At 38.7% G+C, this 23,532-nt stretch overlaps 1 protein-coding gene across 2 annotated transcripts in view; it reads left to right on the plus strand.

Moving 5' to 3' along the window:
- Sgt1 (suppressor of G2 allele of skp1) overlaps positions 1–22,605 on the plus strand; it is a 38,307-nt gene extending 15,702 nt beyond the window's left edge. For both annotated transcript variants that reach the window (XM_076213876.1, XM_076213877.1), the window contains exons 3-10: positions 3,829–3,919; positions 6,645–6,782; positions 6,881–7,006; positions 9,030–9,280; positions 9,380–9,487; positions 9,645–9,735; positions 21,641–21,834; positions 21,942–22,605. In XM_076213876.1, the coding sequence (XP_076069991.1) occupies positions 3,829–3,919; positions 6,645–6,782; positions 6,881–7,006; positions 9,030–9,280; positions 9,380–9,487; positions 9,645–9,735; positions 21,641–21,834; positions 21,942–22,049 (1,107 nt within the window). In that variant the 3' untranslated portion in view covers positions 22,050–22,605. The remainder of the gene's footprint in view (positions 1–3,828; positions 3,920–6,644; positions 6,783–6,880; positions 7,007–9,029; positions 9,281–9,379; positions 9,488–9,644; positions 9,736–21,640; positions 21,835–21,941) is intronic.
- The last annotated feature ends 927 nt before the right edge of the window (positions 22,606–23,532 follow it).

The raw sequence follows: 23,532 nt of genomic DNA on the forward strand, positions 1-23,532 counted from the left end.
ACTGTATATATATATATATATATATATATATAATTTTTCAAGTATGGTTGTGTTCAATAAGTATGAATCAGAATGGTTGATTTCTGTCAATCAAAACAGACACCACAGTGGAAATAATCATAATCCAAACACAAAGAAAACTACATCTAGGCATATCTACATACCATCCTCCCCATCAGCCATCAGGCTAGCCTCTTCAACTCCAATCTTTCAATGACTTAACAAACCAGATACTGATAGGACATGAATGCACACCACCCAATATGGTTGTGCACACAAAGCAACATATCAAATAGGAAATGAAATACTGGATGTGCTCACCTTCACACCAGCCACATACAAGTTGAGAAACCATCCATGATCTACAGATCACTTCCCCATAAAGATCACCATAGAACTTGAGGGTAATCAATCAGTCCATTGCCCCTGGTCTCTTGCAGAAGATCTGTGGTTTTCAGGTAGCTGGCAACAGCCTCTTGGTAGATCCACAACTACTCTGGGAAGATGTGCTGTTGTCTAGGGATAATTAGTGTAGGGCTTTGTACAGCGAGTCCTCCTTATACGGTAATTCTTTATCCGGTAAATTCACAGTGACGGTATTTGGTAATTACTACCCTCGATTCTATTTATGGTAAGAAAAATTCACAGATACGGTATCCGCTAGATATCTTGAAGAGGAAAGAGCAGGGAGAAGGTACATCTGCCATATCCTATTATTACATGTAATAATGGGTTTGGTATATGGTAATTTCAATTTGCGGTAAGGTTTTCAGGAACGCATATGCACCGTATAACGAGGACTTACTGTAGTATGAATTGTTCTGTCCTCTGTGTGTGATGGTTGTATGTGAGGCAGTTTGAATCTGTGACCAGGCCTATTATGTGTTAGTCCAGTTTCAATACTGGATGGCATCTTAAATGCAAGTGTGCCATCATGGTTCTTACTAGATAGGGGGGGATTTTTTTTTTCTGTTGTGTTTTTGTCTGGGGGTTGGTGAAGTATTGAGTTTGGCATTCTGTCTTGAAGGGCTTGTATAGTGATATGAGTTTGTATGTGTTTGTGTGGTACTGGTGGAAGGTTATTATTAATGTTTGAGTAGTATGCTGCTGGTGTAGTTTTTTGTTACATTTTGTTACATGAGGTTCTTTGCAGTTATCGTTGTGAATATATTTCATATATTCTAGTTTGTTGATACTATGTACTTGGTTCAAATTTTTTCTGCTTTTTTCAGAGGATTTACTTTTTGAGAGGATTAGGAGAGCATTAAAGGAAGTAATTGATGAAGAACAGTTTGGGCTTAGGAAAGGTAAAGGGCACCTCAATAAAAATTTTGTGGTAAGACAGATTTACAAGAAGTTTTTGGCAGAAAGGAAAGGATATATTTTTAGGCATATGTGGATTTAGAGACGGCATATGACATGGTAGACAAGGAGGTATTGCAGATACAAGGAATAGGGGGAAAGCTTTTAAGGGGAGTCAAAAGTTTTTGCTTGAGTAGTAGAGCTTGTGTTAAGGTTGGGAATGGTAAGAGTGAGTGGTTTGAGGTGAAGGTGGGGCTGTATTTACCTAGTTGTACCAAGTTGTATTATATGGGAAGGGGAGCTATGCTCGTGGTGACTCGTTTTTGTATCTCACAAAATCAAGTTTGTTCTTAAATTGTTGTATTGTGTTTGCACACACTATTTCTTCATCCAATTTGTTCCATACATCTATCACTCTGTGGGAAGCTGTTCTTTTTCAGGTCTCTTCTGTAGTTATCCTTTTTGAGTTTCATTGCATGTCCTCTTGTTTTTCCTCTGTCCCATTTTAATAGGTCCTCTCTATCAAGGCATTCTTTTTCTTTTATAATTCTGTAGATGGTTATTAGGTCCCCTTGTTCTCTTCTTTGTTCCAGGGTTGGTAATTCCAGTTCGGCCAGTCTTTGTTCGTATGTTTGGTTTGCAAATGTTGGGACCAACTTTGTCGTTGCTCTTTGTATTCTTTCCAATTTTTTTGTATTCTTTTTTGTACTGGGTGACCATATCAGTGCTACATATTCCAGTTTTGGCCTTATCAGTGTTTGTAATATTTTCTTAATCATTTCCTTATCCAGGTATCTAAAGGCCACCTTTATTGATCTCAATAAATTGTATGTTTCTCCAACTATTTTATTTATATGTTTACCTGGCGACATGTCTTTGGTGATGATTACTCCTAGGTCCTATTCAGAATTTACTTTCTTTACTTCTTTTCTGTCAATTTTACACTGTCCTGTTATTCTCATCTTGCCTTTTCCAAATTCAATTATACTGCACTTCTTGATGTTGAATTCTACTTCCCATCTCTTGCTCCACTCTGAGACTTTGTTCAGATCCTTCTGCAATGGGTCACAGTCTTTTTTGGAGTTTATTCTCTTTACTTATTTTGCGTCATCTGCAAAGCAGTTCATGTAACTATCAATGCCCTTATTCATGTCATTTAGATATATAGCAAACATTATTGGAGCTAGTACTGACCCCTGTGCTGTTACCATGGCTGTTCAATGTGAAAGTGGATGGGGTTTATTCTCTTTAATAATTTTGCATCATCTGCAAAGCAGTTCATGTAACTATCATTGCCCTTATTCATGTCATTTACATATATAGCAAACATTATTGGAGCTAGTACTGACCCCTGTGCTGTTACCATGGCTGTTCAATGTGTAAGTGGATGGGGTGGTATGGGAGATAAATGTGAAGGTGATGGGCAGAGGACTGGAGATGGTTAGAGGGAGTGGAGGGTGGGGGGAGGTTAGTCAGTTATTTGATGATGACACTGCACTTGTGGGTGGGTCAGGGAAGGGCAATTGGTGATGGAGTTTGGGAGATTAAGTGTTAGGAAGAAGTTTAGGATAAATGTGGGTAAAAGCAAGGATATGAGAATGGTGGTAAGTTAGAGGTAAGTTTTAGAGGAGGTAGGTTAGATGAGATGGATAGTTTTAAGTATATAGGGTCACATGTAGCAGGGAAAGGAGGAGTTGTGGTGGAGGTAAACTGTAGACTGAGAGAAACAAGTAAATGTCTTGGAGGAATGAGAAGTATCTGAGGATGGATGAAAAGAAATTATATGAAGGGGTGATTGTGCCTTTACCACTGTATGGGGCAGAGACTTGAAATTTAAGGGAGGCAGAAAGGAGAACTTTAAATGTGAAAAGTATGGTGGGTATTATGAGGAAGAATAGGGTGAGAAATGAAGAGGTGAGGAGAGTGAGGGTTAAAAGGAAGCTGTCAGATGGGTCTGATGAAAGGATGTTAGGATGGTTTGGACACATGGAAAGAATGAGTGAGGAAAGATTAGCATAGAAAGTGTAGAATGAGTGAGGAAAGACTAGCAAAGAAAGTGTAGAATGAGTGAGGAAAGATTAGCAAAGAAAGTGTAGAATGAGTGAGGAAAGACTAGCAAAATGAGTGTGGAAAGTAGAGGTGGATGGAGTGAACTTGAGGGGGGAGACAGAGGAGTGGATGGATGAGGCAGAGGGGATCTTGAGTAAAAGGGGAATGTCTGTTTAACAGGGAAGAGAGAAGGCAAAGGAAAGGTGTGAGTGGAGAATTGTCATGTAAATAAAGTAGCTGGTCCTGCTGTGTATGTGTCTTGCTTCAGTGGTTATTATGCAGGCAGTGGGTGGGAAATAGGGATGATCCTTCTTCCACTAGGAGCTAAGATGAAAGGGAAACAAATGGGTGATGGAAAGGCGTAGGATGGGTGGGGAGAGATGCATGCATTGGTTGGCAACCTCCCTTATAAGGAAGAAGGCCTTTATATAGATAGAAGAGATAAATTTTTTCAACATTTGGTTTTTATATTTATAGATAATTACTTCTCATCTAAGTGAGAAACCAGAGGACCCTGAACTGTTTATTTTGAGAGCCCGAATTTTATTGAAATTGGAACGATTTAAAGGTAAGGTCAGTACTAATTGCAGTAATTATTATATCAATCTCAAGTTCTATGAAAGTATTTAATGAAATTACATTATCTCTAATATTTTTACTCATTTAAATTTTTCCTAGTGCAGTTAGGTCCCCGGTTACATTAGTTTCAACTTGGGTAACTAAAAGTTACCATATTTTGGGGATTTTAGTGGTAGTATCCATGCACCCTTACATCCATGGTAGTGAAGTTGAAAGGCATGTATGTGCTTATGGGGTGAGACTATCATTGAGTGTAAGATAAGCAGAAAAAAAAATTGTAGCCTTGATAGACTACTCCTTGTATCAAGGACATATTTATGTATACCCTAATCCTGGAGACCTAAATTTGATGGCTATTGCAAATTGTATTTACCTAGTTGTATTATACAGGAAGGGAGCTATCTTTCAGCATCAAGTTTTTTCTTAAAATCTTGAATAGTGTTTGCATACACTGTTTCTTTATCTAATCTATTCCAGGCATCCTGTACTCTGTGTATTTACTTGAGTGTGATATATAGGGTTGGAACTATGGTCATGGGGTTCCATCTCTTCTCTATTGATCAAAGCTTGCCTTAAATTAATTTATTTTTTTACTTTAATTATATCTAATTTGTTCTAGAGATTAATACATGTATATGGAAATATGTTACCTAAGATCCTTCAAATGGTCCATTTTTTTTTCCCCTGTCTTCTTGATGTTCTTTCATCCCATATTAACAGATCTTCTGTAATTTTTTTTCCTCTATTCTTCATTCTAAAGATAACTATTACATCACCTCTTTCTCATTGGTCTTCAGATAGGCATCTTCATTTTCTTCAAATATTTCTTTCTGTCCTGTCAGCTTGGCTAGATATCATTCCTGATGCTGTTTGTTGTATATTGTGGTATTGATAGTATGTTAACATGCACCCAATGCTTTAGGGACTGTTTTGGGGTGCCCCTACAGACTGAAGCCGTACATCATTTGTTTATGTTAGAAATAAAATCTTCGCTCATAGAGGAATGATACTACTTTATACTGTTCCTTTGAAACTGTCCTTTACCACTTCTATGACTACCTCTTCTTGATCCCCTTGTGGTGGAAAAGGAAAGAATTCTGCCACTGGCATTTACCAGCATTTCATAAAAGGTGACTAAGTGGGACGAAATGATGGGAGTAGTGACATAGAAACAGTCCCACACCAATACAACACAGACAAGTCTAAAAGTTCTTCCCAGAGAGATCCGTGGGAGGACCCAAGTACTGTTGCCAGCCACAGTAAGGCTATGGGTTTTTAAAGTAGTGAAACTCAGGGAACAAATATTCTTTATATACAGGCGACAAAGCCAAGTCTTGTACCCCACTAGTCACCTATCTCCAAGCCTACATCTCATCTTTCACTGTTATTCTCACATGTTCATCTTTCACTGTTATTCTCATGTTAGTTATTTAGAAAATCTTGTATCCATCCATTGTACTCCCTTTAAGTCCTATGTTTTCCAGCTTCCATTTAAGCTTTTGTGTAGATGATCCTATGTTACTGTAGTGTTTTTAGTTGTGGGTTTGGAGCAAGTCCCTCTTGTTGTATATTGATGTGCTTATTAGTGAGATGCATTTGAAGTGGACTTGGGCATTGCAAGTGCTACATTTCATCGAGTTTGTGTATTTTGTGTATGTTGGACAGGTATTTTACCTAGTATTTACCTAGTATTTTATGGGACGAGAGCTATGCTCATAGTGATGGGGAAGTATGGTAGGTCAGATGCCAGTGCAGTACCCTCCTTTTGTGAAAAAAAGAGGGTTAATAATAGGAGAGGGAGTGACAAATTGAACTTGTTACAGAGACGAGGTATCAGCCCTTTGGGTGGAGATAAGAGTGTATTTACCTAATTGTAATGGACAAGAAATGAATTCATATCATCATTTTTCTTTTTTCATGTATGAGGGAAGAAGTGGTCATCATTTTGATGGACTCCCATAACTAACTACATACATACATATACCAATGCCTTTTTCCCCCTTACAAGGGAGGTAACCAAAGTCAAAGGTATAAATCCACTCCCACCCATTTTATCCCCACATACTCTACTCCCATTCGCCACCCCTCCCTCCCTCTCTTCTAGGCTATTCCTGAATGAGAAGTCATCCCTGCATCTTGCCCACTGCCCTGGGTCAGAAGCAATGCAGCAAGACATAGCACATCCACAGCAAGGCCACTTTACTTAATTGGTGACCCACCCTCTCCGTCATGACTAACTAGTACAGGAATAGAGCAGTGCTCATTGGTTCCCATTCCCTACTCTCCAATTCATCACACCTAGCCTCAAATTCACATACTGTTCCTACTTAATCTATCATTGATTTCCAATTATCATGTTTAGATTTGAATTTATGTATTGTTTGAACTTGGACTATATCACCTTCAAAGCTATTCCAAGTATATATATGCATCTATATGAAAAACTGTATTTCCTCCTATCCTTTAGACATGTACCCTGCTTGGGACCTTGACTTTTTCTGTTCACTTTTCATCAGAGATTTGTTCTTCCACTCTCAATTCTATATTTCATATGGTTATGAGAACTAGTGCTCAAATTAGCATAGGCTACTAATTAGGTAATGTTGTGATTGTCCTTTAAGAAAAGCAAGTATGTGTAATATTAAATCTTAGTAAATTAGAAATAATTGGTCAGATGGCATTATAGTTGTGTATATTAAACTTTGTTTTTGTAGAAGCTGCAAATGATAGTGCCAAAGCTGTCAGTTTGAATGGTGGCTCAGAAGCTTACTTAGCTCTTGGAAAAGCCCTCTTTAATCTTGGTTGCTTTAGCCAAGCAAAAGAGGCATTCACTTGTGGACTGAAATCATCTGGTAAGTCATAAACTTAAGTTCAGAATAATGAAATGTAATTTAAACCCACAGGAATAACAAATGTGTCAACTCTCACTTTATTTTCCCTCAATTTTAAGGTGAGAAAGCAGGTTTGAACCAGTTTAGCCAGTGGGCTGATTGGTGTGATGGGCGTATACAGAAAGTAGGCCCTGGCGAAACTCTGCATTTACAAGAACCTTTAAGGAGTATAGATTGTTTAAAAAGTAAGGACTTGGAATTTTGTTGTTATATCTCCAAATACTTCTTTATATCTGTTTAGAACCCATTGAGATTCATTGGCAAGTTCACTCCATCAAACTGTACTCTCCATGCTGTTTTTGTTAGTCTTCTTTTTTCATAAGCTCAAATCATCTGAGCACTTATTGATCTACCCTATCCAACAGCTCTATTTCCACCCCTGCTCTCTGCCTCGCCTTTGCATTTCCCTGGCTATCCATCCTTGTAACTTCTAACATAATTTTTAAATGCTTCATCTCAAATGCATGTAGGTTTTCCCTTTCTACATTAAATTCCAAATCTGTACTCCATTCAGTCCCATGGGCACAATTACTCCATCATACAACCTTCTCTTTGTATTAATTCCAGGATAACTGATTCACCTAACACTTCATTTCCCCAGATTATAGGTAGTTGTAAATGATTATCTTCACTTTATGGTGTTGGTGGGTTGGAGGTGAGTTTAAAGGGTTGAGAGCTTTAAGTATGTGGTATCACATGTAAGGAAGGGAAGTAGAGAGATTTATTATAGAGTAAGGGAAGGAAGGAAATGTCTTGAGGGAATAAAAAGTGTCATGAAAAGTAGGTGTTTGGGGATGAATGCAAAGAGAAAAATGTAAGAGACTGAGTGTCCTCATGGCACTGTATAGAATAGAGACTTGGAACTTGAAGGAGACAGAAAGGAAGAGCCTAAGTGTGTTTGGGATGAAGTTTTTAAGAAGAATGGTGGGGGTTATGATGTGGAGGTGAGGCAAATAATAAAGATGCAAACAGAGCTGGTAGATAGGATTGATCAAAAAATGCTGAGATGGTTTGAGTAAATGGAAAGAGCGAGTAAAGAAAAATGAGCAAAAAAAAAAGAGTGAAAAGCAGAAATGGATGAAAGGAACTTGAAAGGAAAGAATAAAGATGGAAACAGAGCTGGTAGATAGAGTTGATCAAAGATTTATTGCTCTGTATAAGAGGGAGGGAGGAGGGTGGAGGGGAGTGGAATATGTATGGAATGGAGTGGGTGGGAGTGGTTTCTATGCCTTTTTCTTTTTGGCTACCCCCTGTGTAAGGGGGAAAAAGCCTTTGGGATATGTATGTATGTATCTCTCTTGCCCTGGAAGAGATATGTAGGGCAGTGAATTGATGATTGAATGGGAAAATGTTGCTTGGCAGGAGTTCCAGCACCTCCCTGTGGAAGGTAAGAAATATATTTGTTGTGTCAAAAGTAATAACATTTGCATGACACAACCATCTGAAGTGCTGTGTGTAGGAAGGGAGTCATGTGAAATCCTTGGCCAGACTTGGATTATTGGATATAACACTAGTTTTCATTCTTCTGTCAAATAGTTGTGGATGTGACTTCCTTGCACTGTTAGAAGTAAGGTAAAAAGTCCATACAAAAATTCGTGTTCCTTTACTCCCATTAATACCTCGTGGCATAATTTTGTCAGGAAACTGTTAAAAATGGCACTTAAAAAATAACAAACAAACACTGAATCATACTTGTTATAAGATTCATACATACATATACCAAGGCCTTTTCCCCCTTTCAAGGGAGGTAGCCAAAAAGAAAAAGGCATAAAATCATTCCCACCCATTCCATCCCTAAATACACTCCACACCCCTCCACCCTCCCTCCCATCTTAGCACCTCCTGGATGACGGGTCATCCCTGCACCTTGTCCACTGCCCTGGGTCAGAGGCAGTGTTGCAAGACACAGCACATCCACAGCAACAAGATAGTTTGAAGCAGAGTTATATGTTTTTGAAGATTGCCAAAATCTGATGCCATTTTTTGAAGTTTTTATTTGTGGTGTGTGACTCCCTTTTTACATGTGGCATTTCATACATGCACTGCAAAAGAGTGAAATGTTGTAGGAAGTCTGGTGATATGTGATCTTTCAAGGAGGGGAGGCTCACAGTAGTACTTCAAAACCAATGATTAAAATACTGTCTAATCCACCCTTTATATCTTATTAAAAGTTGCTAAGAATTAACATATAAAGTTTTTTTTCCAAAGACATCCAAGAAGTTAAAAACAGTGGAAGTGATTCTGCAGTCCTCAGCCTAAGTCAAACTGCAATACCCAAGACCAAGATGGATCAAGAAAAAGATGCAAGCAGCAAAGCCAACACTTCTGTGGACAATACTGCAATGCCAACACCAAAGATCAAGCATGATTGGTACCAAACAGACTCACAAGTTGTTATTACTATCCTCATAAAACATATGGCAAAAGAAGATGTAAAAGTGGACTTCACTGATAAAACAGTAAGAAATGTAGCATGTTGTTGATGAGAATTTTTTCTAGCAGTTTTGTAAAAAAAAATTCTCTGAAAAGATGTGTAAAGATATTTTCTTTAATGTCAGGTGAGCGTTACTGCAAAACTGCCCTCAGGAAGTGATTACAGTCTTGAATTGGATCTGTGTCACCCCATTATTCCTTCAAATTCTTCCTTTAGGGTGGTACCTTCAAAGGTAAATTGTTGTATGTAGTTTAGATGATATTCAAGCTATCTTTGGGTATAGATGTTAGTTGCAAGAAAATATTTGGTAATTGATATAACTTGATATAACTTGAGAACTACCTTGGAGAATAATATATTCTTTTTCATAAACCATGTGTACAAAACAGATTGAAGTAAAAATGAAGAAAGCAGATGGCATCCGGTGGAATAGTTTGGAAGGTGATGGTGCAGCTCCATCTGTAAAAAGTATTAATGAAGGTAATTTTCTTACTTCATTATGTTCATTGAATTTTCCTCTCGGATTTCTCAATATTCAGTATAAAGTAAATATTGGCTGCTTGTTACTGTGGCAAAGTAGCATGCAGTCGATACTTTAGGGTTTATATGGGGCGCCCCTATGGACCAGAGCCACACATCATTTTGTCTATGATAGAGGAAAACTCTGTTACTTTTATACTACGACTGTCCCTCCATTATGCTGTCCCCCAACCCTTGTTGCTATATTGTACCATTTCTCTGAGTATTTTATTTTTCTATGGTGGGGGAATTCCCTGTGGTGGGGGAAAAGAATACTGCCACCAAGTATTCCCACTTGGATCGTAAGAGGCGAGAAAAAAGGGATGGGGATTGGGACTAGGCATCCCTCTCCTTGTAGCCCTACAGGGCACATTCCTAGAAAAATAGGCAGAGGCATAAGAGGGGCTGGAGGGCCTCGGTCCAGCACCCTAAGGTTTGGGTCTTTTAATGTGCGTGGATGTGGTACAGATGAGAGTAAAAGGGAAGAGATAGGTAGTATGTTTGTGAGAAGAAAGATGGATGTGTTGGCTTTGAGTGAAACTAAGCTGAAAGGGAAGGCGATTGTAAGTTTGGGAGTGTAAGTGGGGGGTTATCAGGAGTGAAGAGAGGGCGAGGGAGGGAAGGGGTGACTATACTAGTAAGTGAAGAGATAGGTAAACGTGTAGTGGAGTGGAAGGAGGTTTCCTCAAGGATAATGTGGATGAAGGTGAAACTGGGAAAGGAGATGTGGGTTTTTGTAAGTGCATATGGGCCTGGCAGTGAGAAGAATGTAGAAGAAAGGGGGGCCTTTTGGATAGATTTAAATGAGTGCATAGAGGGTTTAGGGAGAAGTGTAAATGTAATAGTACTGGGAGACCTTAATACTAGGGTAGGAAAGGAGCCAATTGATGGAGTAGTTGGGAAATGTGGTGTTCCAGGAAAGAATCGTAGTGGAGAGTTGATGGTGGAAATGTGTCTAGAAAGAGAGTTGATGATAGCAAATACAGTGTTTCGGAAGAAAGTCAAGCATAAGTACACATGGGAGAGGGTGGTGGAGGGAAAGGTGGTAGATAGAGCTTTAATGGACTATGTAGTGGTAAATAGGATTATGATAGGAAGAGTTAGGGATGTACATGTGCTAAGGGGAGAGGGTGGGGGAATATCAGATCATTTTCTGGTGGAAGGTAAGTTGAGAGTGGAGGACAGATGGAGGAAGAGGAAAGGGACAAAAGGTAGGGAGGTGCTTAGAGTGAACTCTCTAAACGAAGAGGAAAAGGAGAAGGAGTACAAGAGGAAGCTGAAGGAGTGGGAGGGAGTGAAGGATAGAGTGGAGGTAGGTGTGGAGGAGGAATGGGGATGGTTCAAGGAGGGAGTCACAAAGTGTGCAAGGATGGTGTGTGGAACAAGAAGGTCAGGAGGAAATAGAAGGAATGGTAGTGAATGGTGGGATGAGGAAATGAAGAAGGTTGTAGAAGAGAAGAAGTGAGCTTTCACAGATTGGTTACAAAGTAGGATGAGGGAGTCATATGAGAAGTACAGGGAAAAGAAAAGAGAAGTAAAGAAAAAGGTAAAGGAGGCAAAGAGGAGAGCAGATGTGAAATGGGGTAAGAGTATGACAGAAAATTTTGAAAGTAATAAAAAGATGTTTTGGAAAGAAATTAAGAGAGGAAGAGGAGGCGAATCAAGTAGAGAAGAAAAGGTAAAAGGTGCAGATGGAGAGATGATAATGAGGAGAAGGCAGTAAGGGGAAGATGGGCAGAATATTTTAGGGAGTTGCTTAATGTGAAGGAGGATAGGGAGGGAAAGATAGCTGCAGTGGGAAATGCTAAGAAAATGAGAGTGATGAGTGAGGAAAATGGAGGAGAAATAAGGAAGGATGAAGTGAAGGCAGCAGTTAAGATGATGAAAGCAGGTAAGGCACCTGGTCTGGATGGATGCCATGCAGAATGTCTTAAAAAAGGAGGTATAGTGATGGTGGACTGGTTGATGAGGTTATTTAATGTTTGCTGGAGGAGGACTGGAGGAGTGCGTGTATAGTTCCACTTTACAAGGGAAAGGGGGACAAGTGTGAATGTAGTAGTTTCAGAGGGATTAGCTTGTTAAGTGTAGTTGGGAAGGCTTATGGGAGGATCTTGATTGAGAGGATTACGAGAGGAACAGAGGGAGTAATTGGTAAGGAACAGTGTGGGTTTAGGACAGGTAGAGGTTGTGTAGATCAGATTTTTGTGGTAAGACAGATATGTGAGAAAGCTATAGGTAAGGGGAAGGATGTTTTTTGGGCTTTTATGGATCTGGAAAAGGCTTACGACAGGGTAGACAGAAAGGCACTGTGGGAGGTTATGTGGATATACGGGATAGGAGGAAAGCTTCTGGGAGCTGTCAAGAGTTTTTATGAGAGTAGTAGAGCTTGTGTCAGGATTAGAAATGGAGAGAGTGAGTGGTTTGAGGTAAAGGTGGGACTTTGTCAGGGATGCGTTATGTCACCCTGGCTGTTCAACTTATACATGGATGGGGTGGTGCGAGAGGTGAATGCAAGGGTAGTGGGTCAGGGATTGGAGATGGTTAAGGAAAATGGAGAAAAGTGGGAGGTGAGCCAGCTGTTGTTTGCGGACGACACTGCACTTGTGGCAGGATCGGAGGAGGGATTGAGGAAGCTGGTGACAGAGTTTGGGAGAGTGTGTGATAGAAGAAAGCTGAAGATAAATGTGGGTAAAAGTAAGGTGATGAGATGTACAAGGGGTGAAAGTGGCAGTAATCTGGAAATGAGCATTAAGGGAGAGCAACTGGAGGAAGTGGATAGTTTTAGATATTTGGGTGCAAATGTGGCAGGAAAGGGTGGAGTGAAGGTGGAGGTAGAATGTAGATTGAGAGAAGCGAGTAAATGCCTTGGTGGTTTAAAAAGTGTAATGAGGAATAGGAATCTGGGAATGGATGCTAAGAGGAGACTGTATGAAGGAGTGATTGTGCCAACAGCACTGTATGGAGCAGAAACATGGAACATGAGAGAGGAAGAGAGAAGGAACTTGAATGTGTTTGAGATGAAGTGTCTGAGAAGTATGATGGGGGTTACTAGGCTAGATAGAGTGAGAAATGAGGAAGTGAGGAGGAGAACAGGGGTGGAAAGGGAGCTGGGAGATAGGGTGGATGAAAGAGTATTAGGATGGTTTGGACACATGGAAAGAATGAGTGAAGAAAGACTAGTAAAGGAGGTATGGAAGGCAGATGTGGAGGGAGTGAACATGAGGGGATGTTCTAGGATGAGATGGATGGATGGGGTGAAGGGTTCTTTGGGGAATTGGGGAATGTCGGTTGAGGAAGGACGGGAGAGGACAGAAGACAGGGGTGAATGGAGAATGGTTGTATATGGAAAATGTTGTGATGCATGAGGTGGATTGGACGGGGGAATGGGGGTGAGGTAGTGTGTGTGAGCAAAAATTTTGACGCAGCCCGAAGGGATTTCTCCCCGTCCTCTCCTTTATATGGGGGGACGGAGAGGGGGGGTCGCTGATTTAATGAAGCGGCCTTGCTGTGGATGTGCTGTGTCCTGCGTCACTGCTTCTGACCCAGGGCAGTGGACAGGGTGCAGGGATGACCCGTCATCTAGGAGGTGCTAAGATGGGAGGGAGGGTGGAGGGGTGTGGAGTGTTTTCGGGGATGAAATGGGTGAGAATGTTTTTGTGCCTTGTCCTTTTTGGCTACCCCCCTGGTAAGGGGGAAAAAAAGCCTTGGTATATGTATGTATGTATGTATATATATATATACAATGAGTCCTCCTTATACGGTAATTCTTTATCTGGTAAATTCACAGTTACGGTATTTGATAATTACTACCCTCAATTCTATTTATGGTAAGAAAAATTCACAGATATGGTATCCGCTTGTGTTTTGAAGAGGAAAGAGCAGGGAGAAGGTACGTCTGCCATATCCTGTTATTACATGTTATAATGGGTTCGGTATACAGTAATTTAAATTTGCGGTAAGGTTTTCAGGAATGCATATGTACTGTATAACGAGGACTTACTGTATATATGTATGTATGTATGTATATATATAAGAAAAAGGTGGAAAAAGAGAGTCATGGGTCTCATTCCGAGTTTATTCCTGACTGGTTTCGCTTGTAGCTTAGTGACGACTCTCTTTTTCCACCTTTTTCAACTTGTCACAATGTCTCAACATATATATATATATATATTTTTATATTTTTATTTGATATTGGGGAGTGATGACCTAGTGAACTAATTTGGAAGCAAGAAGCTAATGGAGGCTGAATTAAGTCCTATTAATCTCTTCAATACAAGTCGAATATTTGTGCACACATTAGGCTGCCTGATGTATGATGATGCATTGCAATACATGCATTATGAAATGTTAAATTACAGCTATTGTACTCATTCTCTTTCACCCTTAATGTTGGTAACCACAGAAAACACGATCAAACCTGTTCACAGAATATGGGAGGGGGGGGTCACTCAACTACAACTACAAAATAAATATAATTGTGACACTGAGGCTGGCATCCTTGTATACCACTCACAGCTCATGACACTGATGTCAGCATTATTGTATTCTAAAAGTTAAGAGAGTCAATATGTGATAGCAGTAAAAGTATATGGTCATCACTCAAAGTCCCAACAAAGGCTCTCATTACTAAGTCACCTCACAGAATGGGTGACAACTGACTGAAAATGTCTGACATCTGGATTTGGAAGGGAAAAATTTCAAGAATATATATCTTCTTTTAAAGTCCATCTTCCCCTGTGCTTGGAATTGGACTTGTGATTAACCTTCTCCAACCTGCTTAACCTAGTGCACTGTTCTTCTCCAAGTTTCTCTTGGTGTCTCAACTGGCTTTCTTCCTATTATCTCCATTTCCTCCACCTCATATGGGGCATCCAGAAACATAGGGGCATCCCTGCCACTTTTACTGGTTCAAGTTAAGTATGGATTCATACAGAGGATGCCTTTCACGGTCTGTGCTCAACTCAAAGCAGTAAAAATGGTGGGGATGCCCCTCTGTTTCTGGATACCACCTATGTCCAAGTCAGTGTCACTTTTCCTTGTCTCATTAATGCTTCCTTGTATCTCCAAACCACATCTCTCAGCCACTTCACCACTAGATCCTGCCTCCCGACTCCAGCCGCTCTTCAGCATCCATCAGTCACATATTTATTCTACTTTTCCTCTCAATGCCTGTTTTTGCATCATATAACTTAAATACTTGATTCATAAATATTGTCTCTACTCTTCAGCAGGATGCTTCTGTCTATCAGCAAGTTTCTTATCTTTCCTATTTCCTCTACAATACCACATATGCTGCTGGAATGCCTAACTTACATAGCTCTTTGCAGCAATCTCCTACTTTCTCATCTGTCCCCTCAAAAAAAAAATATATATATATATATATATATATATTTATATATATATCTGCAGCTTTCTACATACATATACCAATGACTTTTTCCCTCTTACAAGAGAGATAGCCAAAGTCAAAAGTATAAATCCACTCCCACCCATTTCATCCCCACATACTCCACTACCATCCACCCTCTTCCTTCCCTCTTTTCTTGGCTCCTCCTGGATTTACCTAGTTGTATTATATGGGAAGGGAGCTATGCTCGTGGTGACCCATCTTTGTATCTTTCAGCATCAAGTTTCTTCTTAAAATCTTGAATAGTGTTTGCACACACTGTTTCTTTGTCTAATTTGTTCCAAGTATCTATCACTCTGTGTGGGAAGCTATTTTTTTTCAGATCTCTTCTGTAATTATCTTTTTTTAGTTTCTTTTTGTGTCCTCTTGTTTTTCCATTGTCCCATTTCAATAAATCATTCTTATCTAAGATTTCCATTCCTTTCATAATTCTATAGATAGTAGGTCTTCTCTTTTCTTTGTTCCAGAGTTGGTAATTTTAATTTGGACAGTCTTTGTTCATATGTTATTTTGGAAAGAGTTGGTGCCAGTTTTTTTGTTGCTCTTTGTATTCTTTCTAATTGTTTTTAAATTCTTTTTGGTACTGGGTGTCCATAGTGTTGCTGCATACTCGAATTTTGGCCTTATTAGTGTAGTTAGATTTTTTTTTATTAATTCCTCGTCCAAATAGACAAATGCCACTTTTATTTACCTCAATAACTTGTAGGTTTCTCTATTTTATTTATATGCTTGTCCGGTGTCATGTCTTTGCTGATCATCACTCCAAGGTCTTTTTCCGAGTTTACTTTTTTTTACCTCGTCTTCACTAATTTTATAATCCCTCGATATTCTGTTTTTACTTTTTCCAAATTCCATTATACTACATTTCTTGATATTGATTTTCACTTCCCACTTTTGAGTCCATTTCCAGATCTTGTCCAAGTCTTGTTGTAATGAGTTGCAATCCTCCTCTGTTCTTACTTTCTATAGTATTTTTGCATTGTCTGCAAAGAAATTCATACAACACTACTCCTTCATCCATGTCATTTATGTATATGGCAAACATGATTGGGGCCAGTACTGATCCCTACGGGACACCACTTATCATTTCTTCCCAATTTGAGAATTATCTGTAATTACTACTCTCATTTTCCTCCCAGTCAGGAAGTCTTTCATCCATTCCAATAATTTTCCTCTGATGCCACTGACTCTATTTTCCTTATTAGTTTCTTGTGTGGCACCTCATCAAATGCCTTTTGTAGGTCCAGAAAGGCACACTCTGCCCAACCATCTCTCTCTTGTATTATATCTATTAATCTTGAGTAGCAGATCAAGTTTGTTGTACATGATCTTCCTTGTCTGAATCCATATTGATTTGGATTCAGTATAGTTTTTTCTTCCAAATGTTTAACCCATCTATTTTTGACTACCTTTTCGCAAATTTTTGCTACTGTGCTTGTCATGGAGACCGGTCTGTAATTTGATGGATCTTCCTTGTTTCCACCCTCATAAATTGGTACAATGTTTGCATTCTTCCATTCCTGTGGCATCTTTCCTTCTTGAAGTGAGAATTTAATTATATTGTATATTTTAGCTGTTAATTCCTCCATGCATTCTTTCAGTATCCAATTTGCTATTCCGTCTGGACCATGTGATTTTCTTACATCAAGGGTTTTGATTTGGTTGCTGATTTCGTTCTGTGTTACAATTATTTCTTTCATTGAGGGGGATATCTCTCAATTTCCTCACATTTAGGTGAGTTTTCTATTGTGAATACTGATTTGAAGTGGTTCATAATTTCAGCCATTTCCAGTTCTTCAGTATTTTCGTATTTACCTTGGCGCAGCTTTTCTATTTCTTGTTTATTCTTCAGTTTGCGATTTACATACCTGTAAAATAGTTTGGGTTCTTCCTTGCATTTTTCTATATTTTTTTTTTTCGTAGTTTCTCTTTTCATCTCTGCGTATTTTTACATAATCATTTCTTAGTTTGATGTAAATTTGCCATTTGCTTGTTTTCTTGCATTTTTTACATTTCTTCCAAGCTTTGTATCTTTTATCCTTAGTCTCATTACATTTTTTGTTGTTTGCTGTGGATGTGCTGTGTCCTGCGACACTGCTTCTGACCCAGGGCAGTGGACAGGGTGCAGGGATGACCCGTCATCTAGGAGGTGCTAAGATGGGAGTGAGGGTGGAGGGGTGTGGAGTGTTTTCGGGGATGAAATGGGTGGGAGTGTTTTTGTGCCATGTCCTTTTTGGCTACTCCCCTGGTAAGGGGGAAAAAAGCCTTGGTATATGATGATTTTTTGTTGTACCAGCTTTTTATGTGTGTTCTTTCCTTTTTTTTTTGTGGTACATATTTATTCACTCATTATAAATTTCTTTTAGTATATTCCATTTCTCTTCCATCCGTTTCTTCATTTAGGATTTTTTCCCAGTTCACGTTGCGAAAGAATTTTTTGAGTTTCTCAAAATTTGTTTTGTTGTACATTAGTCTACCTATTCTATGTTTAACATTTCTGCTTTGATCCATTTGCTCTTTCAACTCAAATTCTATTAGTACATGGTCACTCTTTCCTATCGGAGTTTTGTAATAAATTTTGTCAACAATTTCAGGCTCTGTCATAAGTATTAAATCCAGCCTTGATGGTTCTTCACTACCTCTGTATCTGGTATTTTCCCTTATCTACTGAGTCATTGTGTATTCGATGGTCATGTCGAGCAGGACATTGCCCCAGAGTTCCTTTCCACCCTTCACTGTCATTTCATCCCAACATATTTCTTTTGAATTAAAGTCACCCATAATCACTATATTTCCTCTGTACTTCAGTATATTAGTTAATTTGTATTTTGTATCTTCTAATATTTTGGAATGGTCACTTTCTGTCCAGGAATGTGTTTTGGGGGGCACATACACCACTACAAATTTTCTACTCTTCATATATTTGGTTTCAACTTGTATTGTAATTGATTCTACATTATTTTCTTCAGTTATTTTTGTTACATTTAAATCTTTATTAGTCAAAATTAATATTCCACGATCAAGTTTATCCTTTCTATTCTTCATCCAACAATTGTATAAACCTTGTCCCACAGTGTAGGGTGGTAGAGTACACTTTAATTTAGTTTCCACTATTCCCATTATGTCTGATTTTTCTAAGGCCAGCTAAGCATTTAATTCATTCATTCCTGAAGTTATTCCATCTATATTGGTATAAGCTATTTTTTATTTCCTTTCTCGTCTTTTTCTGTCTGCTGTGTTTCCTTTTTCCTTGTATACCATTTTCTCAGCCTCAGGTCCACCACTCTCTCTCTCTCAAAAAAAACTCTTTTCAGTTTCAGTTCTTTTTTCGTTTTTTTCATTCGCTTCATTTCCAAGTTCTTTTTCTTCACTCATTTCTTTTTTTTATCCATATATTTTTGTATTGTTCACTATTTGCTAATTTTGTTGTTCTGGATAGTACTTCCTCTGCAATTGCTTGTGATGTAAGCTTTATTTTCAGTGGCCTGTACTGTTTATACTTAGAGTATCTACCCATTCTATAGGTCTCCTCTATTTCCCTATCCAAACCTTGTCCTTCCACTTGTAATTCTTTCAGTATTTCCTTAGTGATATCTTTCTTCTCCTTTTTCTTCTGATATCTAGGCACATCATGCTTCTCTTTAATGCCATAGATTACAATGCATCTATTTTATCCACTGTGTCCCTAACTAGGTTGCCTTTCTCTTTAATTGCTTGGATCACTGTTTCCTTGGTATTCTTCTTGACCTGTTGCTCCATTATTTCTTTAAAGGATACTTTTTGACATTCCTGTTCAACTTCCCACTGTTTCTTTATATCCTGTAAGTCATTCTCTTTGATTTTTTCTTCCATCTTTTCAGTCACTGCTTGCATTTGATCTTTTATCTCCTTTTTTAATGCCTCATTCCTTTTTATATCTTCATTTTATAACCTTTCATTTTCTCCCTTTGATTTATTTAATTCCTTTTTTAAGTCATCTATCTCCCTATTATTCTCCTCATTGGCTTTCCTTAGCATAGCTACTTCTTTGTACATTATTTTATACTCACTTTTTAGCTCTATTAGTTCATCCAAAATGTCATTAATATCTCTATTTCTCATTATATTTCTATAACTGGGCTCTCCATCCATTTCTAACCCTCTATGCATATTTCCTTCCCCTTCAAACCCTGAAAAAAAAACTTTCAAGCCTTTGGTATTCCCTTGGTGTTTGAGAAAGGCATGTCTTCTTTTGAATGACACCAAGTGGAGTCTGTATTCTGCTTTCTTCCGAGCATCTTGTTGCTGGTTCTTTGTCTTTCGGAGTTTCTTTGCTTTCCATTTTTTTTATGAAAAGGGGAAAAAAAAAAGATAAAATGGAGATACAAAGACATTTACATTCTGGTCACAGCAAATACACACTCCCTTCACTGTATCTTTGTAAACAACTAGGCCTGCTTTCAAATTCGTTTGTTTGTGAATCGCTAAATAGCTGCTTCAGAGTGTTTGTTCCGGCATGTCTTGCTTTGACTGTGGTTGGCCTGGATCTCGCCCGCTGCCCTGGGTCACAAGCAATGTAGCAAGACACAGCACATCTAAAGCAAGACCACTTTATTTAATTGGCAACACCCCTCTCCATCCCCTCATGCAGAGAAAGAGAAGACTGGGAGAAATCCCTTCAGGGTGCATCAAAATATCATTCACACATACTCTCTCACCCCCCCCCCTCCCATACATGACAGCATCATCCATAGACAACCATTCTCCACTCACCCCTATTTTCTGTCTTCTTCCTTCCTCAACAGACATTCCCCTCTTTCCCAGTGCCCCTTTTGCCCCATCCATCCATCTCATCTTTGGTCTAGTCACCCCTGCATATTCACTCCTTCCACCTCTTTTACTAGTCTTTCTTCACCCATTCTTTCCATGTGTCCAAACCATCCCAGCTTTCAGATATATCAGGACTACCCCAGCCCATGTGAAAACCCCTATAGAATATATATACACATGCAGAATATTAAACAGATGCTGGTAAACAGAATGAAAATACTAAACTCTTCACCCCTGACATTAAACCAGAAAAAAACAAAAACACATAAGGCATTCATGTCCTCAATCAGTTGGGTCTTCATCCTGTATTAAAATACATATATGTGACCCTTGATATTGTGGGTTCTACCATTGCAGATTATATTTGCAGTTTTTACAAAGGTGGGACAGTTCCAAATTCCTTGTGTCATGTTCAATATTTGTGGGCTCTTTCACAGTATTTGATGGGCCCATGCATTGTGACAGGTTGTTTCCTATTGCCCATGTCCCACTGTCCACCACTCTGTGCTCCTTTCCCACAGTTTTTACCGTGCCTCAGTCCTTATCTACCCACCAACACAAATTTTCCCTTCTCACAGTGCCATTTCTTGCTTCAATTTCATTGCTTTTGCACATGCTACTTTTTTATTACTTTTTTTTTTTTTTTTTTTTATAATTTTGGGTGTTTAGAAGTACTGAAAGTAATTTAGGTGTCTTTCAGTGGGTATTTCTTTGCATATGGCATGGGTCAATGGGACTGGGAAATTATTCACAAAAATTTCACATTTGCAGGAGGGCCTTTTCCCCTCTGTATTGGGGTGGCTGTCAAAGTACACACCTTCTCCACACCCATCCATATCTATTCATGACCCCTCCAGTCATATGGATGAAGGGTCATCCCAGTCCCCCCACAACCACAACATGTACTGGCTCCAAAGTAGTGCAGCTCGATAGAGCCTCCATAGCAGGGCTGATTTCAGAGCCGATTCATTATATGGTAACTTCCTACTGCATCCAATCCAGAAAGCTGACTAAGCAGATATAAACATTGCTTTGAGTCACAATTTTTTCATCCATTCATTCTTGTCATTGCAAGAAACCAACATACTATTGGTCGGACTTCAAACACCAAGTGTCCCAGATACAATGAAGACAACAAAACATTCTTCACTGCTTCATTAACGCACAGTACAGGCAACACTACATTCCTTCTCTGAAAGATCTATGGGAGAACCTAAGGCAGTGGTTCCTAAATTTTTTCAGTCCCAATACCCCCAAAGTCCAGCTCCAAGTCAACCCGATAACCCCTATCCAATATCAGCCTGCTACTCCCAACTTCTGGCTTTTAATTTCCAGTACAAAAGAACAAACAGGACAGCTATAAACAAACAGCTGAATTGTATGGACTTTTTATTTTATATTGAGTAAATAAACGAATGAAGTACAAAAAAAAAAAAAAAAAAAAAAGGTAGTTTTCAGAATGCCTTTTCCAATACCCCCAAGAACCGGTTTTGAAACCCCATGGGGTTATTGAGGCACTATTTTAGGAACACCTGACCTAAGGTATATTGTTAGCCATTTATGGGTTAGGATTTTCTTTTATAAAAAGGCGAGATGAAAAATTACCCTAAGGAAATTATGCACCTAACATCCATTTGTACTTCCTTAAAGGTGCAGCAAAAGAAAATATACCTTCCTATCCAACCTCCTCAAGCAAGAAGGTTGACTGGGATAAGATTGAGGCAGATGTTGAGAAGGAGGAGGCAGAGGAGAAATTGGAGGGGGATGCTGCAATCAATCAACTCTTCCAAAAGCTTTACTCGGAAAGCTCAGATGAAGTCAAAAGAGCCATGAACAAATCTTTTGTAAGTTGCTTGATGTTGGGCATATGATTTTCTTTTAGCCTCAGATCTGAAATGTGAAAAAAAAGACATTCTTCTGTGATTATATTTTTATAAACCTGATTTTACAGATGGAGTCTGGTGGAACTGTTCTGAGCACAAATTGGAATGAAGTTGGCAAGGATAAAGTAGATATAAAACCACCAGATGGTATGGAGTGGAAGAAGTGGAGTCAGTGAGACTATTTTTCTCTTTAAATTAAAAATGGGCATCACAATTACTTCTTTCTTTTCTCGGTTTGTATTTTGTATGGTTTTCTTCCCAAATTGGTCACACAGTAGTAAAAAAATTTTTTTTTTGTCTGGACTTTTTTTTAAATGTTTTTCTTTATCATTTGGATTTCTTTGAAATTGCATATTGCCAGTACCTGTACACTTTGACCAATGAATTGGTGGAAATTGATACTAAATTAATTTAGCAGTATATTATTGAAGGTCAGGGATGTGGTTTAAATGAGTTTTCATAGTTGTGAATTTCTAAAAGGCATATTGTGGTTCAAACTTTTTTTTTTTTTTTTTTTTTTTTTGCTACTCTTAAGTAGCAATGATTTGAACAGTGGCATTTACTTGTTAGAATACTTTATAACATTTAGTCCACATACCTTGAAATCCATAACTTAGTTATCCTTAAAGCTTTTGTAACTGGGATAACCTTCCTGCTTCATTATAAAAGCTGTGAATACTTAAAGCATGTCTACTGTGTTTCAAATTTATACAAATAAAGATTTACAAGTTACTTTTCATTTATTGAAGAATGTAACCTAAATTACATGGGAAATAAAACCTAGAAAATATGAATAGAATATCAGAAAACAAAGCCATTGCTTGACAAGGAAGTACAAACCAGGGAAAAAAAATATATTTTTTTTTTCCAGAGCCATTTTTAATTTTTTTTAAATTTCACCAGAGCCATTTTTGATACTTCCAGAGCCTTGCAATACACCGTTAGAGTACCATGACTGCCCCGATCCACTTCAAGCCAATCTAGGTTCCACAAGTGTATAGTAGATTCATGCTTTACTGGTTTTCATTTTCCTTGGCCCTTACCTGTAGAGTTTGAATTAGGCTTTGCTGGTCCAGAAGCGGTTCCTGCCGTCAAAACACTCTCCCTCGATTCTGTAAAGACTGAGTCTGAGGGCAAACCATCTTCACTCGCTTCACTAGAAATCGCTCCATGATGTACGATCATCGAAAGTAGCATGATAGTCGTGTAGAGTCTAGTCAATATGTACTAGTGTCACACGCATGGAGCTGATACGAAGCTAGGCTAGGTAAGCCATTGAATTCTAGCAGCTATACCGCGTACACATACGTATGTACATCAACAAATTAAAGTTGATTGATGTGTTGCGTTTATGATATTCATTGATAATGCAATGATTGATCACGGTTAAGTTGTGTTTGCTCTGATCCTTTCACCAATGGTGATGGGATTCAGGGATTGCCAAATGATGGATAATGCATGAAAAACGTTGAATCTTGCCACGGGAGCGATTTTTTTGTGGGGGATCGCTCCCACTATTGGATTTGTGAGAGCGACATTGGAACTTTCCCGAGCGAAACCGCTCGTCGCTCCCGTGTATTTTTTTCACTGGTACGAAAGGTTAGTGAGAATGAGTGATGAGGAGAATGAATGAGTCATAAATCAATAAACAAAAGCTCA

This window comes from Oratosquilla oratoria, chromosome 32 (genome assembly GCF_046742065.1).
Source record: "Oratosquilla oratoria isolate Oo_2021 chromosome 32, ASM4674206v1, whole genome shotgun sequence".
In the NCBI taxonomy this organism is placed as follows: Eukaryota; Metazoa; Arthropoda; class Malacostraca; order Stomatopoda; family Squillidae; genus Oratosquilla; species Oratosquilla oratoria.